Source organism: Aplysia californica, unplaced genomic scaffold (assembly GCF_000002075.1).
Source record: "Aplysia californica isolate F4 #8 unplaced genomic scaffold, AplCal3.0 scaffold00907, whole genome shotgun sequence".
NCBI classification, from domain to species: Eukaryota; Metazoa; Mollusca; class Gastropoda; order Aplysiida; family Aplysiidae; genus Aplysia; species Aplysia californica.
In genome coordinates this window covers 179,359-183,414 of record NW_004798177.1, presented here as the reverse complement: position 1 = coordinate 183,414, position 4,056 = coordinate 179,359, and the positions used below count along the sequence as shown (strand labels likewise).

The window sequence follows — 4,056 nt, the reverse complement described above, 5'->3', positions numbered from 1 at the left end:
CCCCAATTCCCCATTCTCCCCTCTTTTCTAGTGATAATGAAGATGTGTTTGCTTCTCTCCCCCACCCCCTCCTCCCTGAAGTCAAAGGTCACTGGCAGAGATCACAGAGGTCATCCACACGGCCAATCTCATCCACAAGGGCGTGGTCAACCTGAGAGACGTGCTCCCCGAGGACGGGCCCCTGTCCGACCTGGAGTTTGGGAACAAAATGGCCGTGCTGAGCGGTGACTACCTTCTGGCCTCTGCCTGCACGGGGCTTGCTAAACTGGAGAACCCCACAGTGAGTAGCTTCCCCTTGGAAGGTTTATATATATACAGTCTGGCATTCATGCACATTTAAGGAATATAGCCAGAACATGGAAATCTTTTCCTTATCATCTATTCAAATTTCCCTCTTTATGTGTTTTATTTTAAATACAAAGAATATACATGATGGGTTAGAAAAAAAAGGTGGGACCTGAAAAAATGTACACTGTGTGCGTCTTTTGCTAAGTGCTTGCAAGACTGTAATCATTTATCGGATGGGGGAGGGAGGGGGGTTAACAATTAGCTTCCTGGTAATTGAAATCTTTATTAATTATTTATTTTTGAAGTAGCGAGGCATAAGTCGTACAAGGGATGTTCCACAGTCCTGTATATCCCTCTGAAGAAAGGTCTGGTCTTAAGATCAATTAGTAGAAAGTTTCCCTCTCTGTCGAACAGTTTTTTAAATTCCTATTGCAGTAAAGAAAGTCCATAAATTTTACAGTTTATTATTTTATATGGAGATGTAGCTAAAACAGCACCTGGACATGGATGGCTGGTGCCTCTATAAATAAATCATTGATGGTCTGTATGGAGATGTATTTATTTCTAAAGGGAAAATATTTGAATTATAACGTTTTGTACATGATGTATGATCTTTCTGTCTTTACTTTGTACGTTTTAGTTGTTCTACAAAAATTGCAGCATTTTTTTTTTACTGCTTTACCATCAACAATCTTGCCGTGTTTATGAGCTCAAGTTCCTTTTCATGTGCATAGTTTTAAGACAAATTTGTGTGCTGCTGTTCACAAAATGACTGCATTAAAAGCAATAATCTTTCCCTGTTTTTATGTTAAAATGCTTCTTTGTGTTTTGAAAATTACAAAAAGTCACAGTAATTTTTTCACCAAATAAAGGCTGCAATTCCAACAAAAATCTCTCTCTCTCTCTCTCTCTCTCTCTCTCTCTCTCTCTCTCTCTCTCTCTCTCTCATGCTCTCTTTTTCCATCTACGTGTGACAGGTCTTAGAAAAGATTGCCCAGTCCATCGGGGACATGATGACCGCTGAGTTCACCAACTTCTCAGACGCCAGCGGCCGCCCAGAGATGCCCGACCACTGCAAGGGTCTCTCCGATTGGCTGAGTCAGACGTACCTGTCCATAGGTAGCCTCGTGGCCAAGAGTTGCCAGTCGGCCATGATTCTGGCTGGACATTCGGCGACATTTCAGTCCATGGCTTTCGCTTACGGGGAAAACATGGCGTATGCTCAGCAGGTATGTATAATGTAGCACGAGTTGATTTATGTTTGATTTTACTCGGGATAACGATGAGCCAAACAGGGAGTCTGGTACTCAGCAGTGTCGTACGCATTAATAATAATAGATAACATTTGTATAGCGCAAATCGCGTTGAAAATCTGTACTATTACCCCAGCAGACCTGAGAGCGTTCTGAAACAACCTCAACTTCCTGTTAAGCATAAAGTGCAAGCAGCCATTTTTAAGTGCTACAACACTAACATACTGACAAGATCTTTCGCTGTCTATGACCGGGCACCCATTCCCACCAGGGTGAACTGAGAAAAATTTGTGAAAAGTGCCTTTCCCAAGGACCCAACGTCAGGCCCGAGGCTCGAACCCCCGAACCCGCAATGTAAATTGTTGTCATATTAATAAAACGCTGAAACCTAGCCCATCAAGTGAAGCTAACATATACAGTCAAACCTGTGTAAGACGGCCACCCATTGTCAATGAGAAAAGTGGCCATATAAGACAGGTAGCCGTCTTAGGCAGGAATGATCAAGATGAAGAAAACAAACCATTCCCATCTGAGGTCCCAATCAAAAATAGCCGCATTGTTGTTGGTGGTGGCGGTTTGTATTTTGTTTGTAATTTTTTGTTGTTGCTGATTTTGCACAAGGGTGACAATAAAACGAAATGTATCAGACGAGGAAGACCGAGTGCCATGTTAAAACAAACTCATGGGTCGCCACCACCCGAAGAACGAGCGACGCTTCTGTCACAAGTTCATGTTGACGTCCTTTGTTACTTTGTTACAGACTGGGTAAACAGTGACCACTCATCTCACTTACGATTTGCGTATGAGTTCTAGGCGGGGCTTATAGGTTATGAGGGATCACACGCTTACCTCACCAGCAACGACAGGTGATTGAATTATGACGGCTCGCCCACAACGCCAGGGGCCAATGCACAATTTATGACAAAACGTAATGGAGTTACTAAGGTGGCCGTCTATGACAGGTGTTATTGCTTAGTGTGATAGGGGTTGTGTGTTAAAATATGGTGGCCGCGGCCACGTTGGACAGGTGCCCGTTTTACACAGTTAAATTATAGAAAAAACGCAAGGGGGGAAATGGAAAGTGGCCGTTTGTACAGGTGGCCATCTTATAGAGGTGGCCTTCAGGGCAGGTTTGACTGTAGTCTGTGGTGTCTGGGAAATTATACGATTTCACCATATTGTCAGGGAACAGGCAAAGTAAGCAAAAGTACAAGTAAGGGCCATAAACCTACACATTTCCAGACAGTAGAATGTAAAGAGGAAGTAAAGCCTATTTGTGAAGAAGTTAATATGTTTGACAATATTTTTTTTCAAAGGATACACGCAAACCAAAGTAGCGACTCAAATTGCTGCCTTTTAAATCAGCCTCAACACCACCAAACAAAACTTACAGCTGATTTAATCGATGGTCGGCACTGGAAAGGTTAAAAATACAGAAAGAAAAAAAAAACAAGCTGGTTTGACATCAGCCTCTGAGTATTTTACAATCTGTGAGCAAAGTACGCCGTAGAATACGACAGGGGGGGGGGTTCATTGGAACGAGCTGCCAACCTATTAGTATTACAGTTGCATCTGTGCAGTAGTGTACAGTACACATTTGGTTGAATATTTTATTGGGGGTGGAGAGTCAAATAAAGCAAAAAGGTGCAGCACATTCAAATAGAAGACTAAATAAGACAAAAAAGTGCAAGACAGTCGCACAAATGACTAAATGAGACAGTTTAGCCAGAAATGTGCAAGACAGTCAAATAGACGACTGAATAAGACAGAAATGTGGGGGCTCTTGTGGCCTAGAGGTTAAGGCGTTCCCCTTTATTCAATGGTCCCAGGTTGGAATCCTGATAGTAACGGAAAATTTTCTTCTCTACAGTCATCCTTTCCTGTTCTCTAGCAATGTTTTGTCGTCTGCTTTTGTCTCCACTTTCTGCCCCCACCCCTCACCTCCTTTGCCCCCTCCTCTAGGCTCCTGACTCTTTCTGCTGCTACTACTTTGCTCTTTCTTACTGCTGTCTTTCAGCAACTCCCCTGATCTTATGGCAGGAAAGATATACACCTGGCCTTCTCGGACAAGGGCAAAAAATCTCGGAGGTCCTGTGTGCAAGTTGCGCACGTTAAAGATCCCTTGGTGGCCCAAAATCTAAAAGAGTAGGCTTCGTCCATCACAATGGCAAATTTCAAAATTTTCTACCGACTGAAAAAGTTTAATGTGTCCCGTGCGCTTATACATGTATGCAGTTGCGAGACTTATGCTGATTGTAACATGAAACACTGTACGCATATATCATCTTTACTTGTTTGTTTGGTTGTTTTTTTATATTATTGTGGGGTTGTGTGAGCCTTCCATCGAAAGGGAGGATGGTGGGAGGAGGTATGGCTGTCAGTTTGATGCTTAACACTGCAGACTTTATGTGTAATGTAACATTAGAACGCTGCATCCATTATTTATTTTTTTTAAAACTTAGTTACATGTTTAAACCGCTCCATGTCAAAAACGTTCTCTCTCCCTCCCTCCCTC

The 4,056-nt window shown here is 42.7% G+C and overlaps 2 protein-coding genes across 5 annotated transcripts in view; one reads left to right on the top strand and one right to left on the bottom strand.

Annotated features, from left to right (window-relative positions):
- Positions 1–4,056, bottom strand: part of LOC101855605 (malonyl-CoA decarboxylase, mitochondrial) — a gene marked incomplete in the record, with an annotated part of 55,204 nt that overhangs the window by 30,995 nt on the left and 20,153 nt on the right.
- LOC101854678 (decaprenyl-diphosphate synthase subunit 2) overlaps positions 1–4,056 on the top strand; it is a 20,357-nt gene that overhangs the window by 9,695 nt on the left and 6,606 nt on the right. For all 3 annotated transcript variants that reach the window (XM_005110536.3, XM_013089248.2, XM_005110537.3), the window contains exons 4-5: positions 82–280; positions 1,266–1,517. In XM_005110536.3, the coding sequence (XP_005110593.1) occupies positions 82–280; positions 1,266–1,517 (451 nt within the window). The remainder of the gene's footprint in view (positions 1–81; positions 281–1,265; positions 1,518–4,056) is intronic.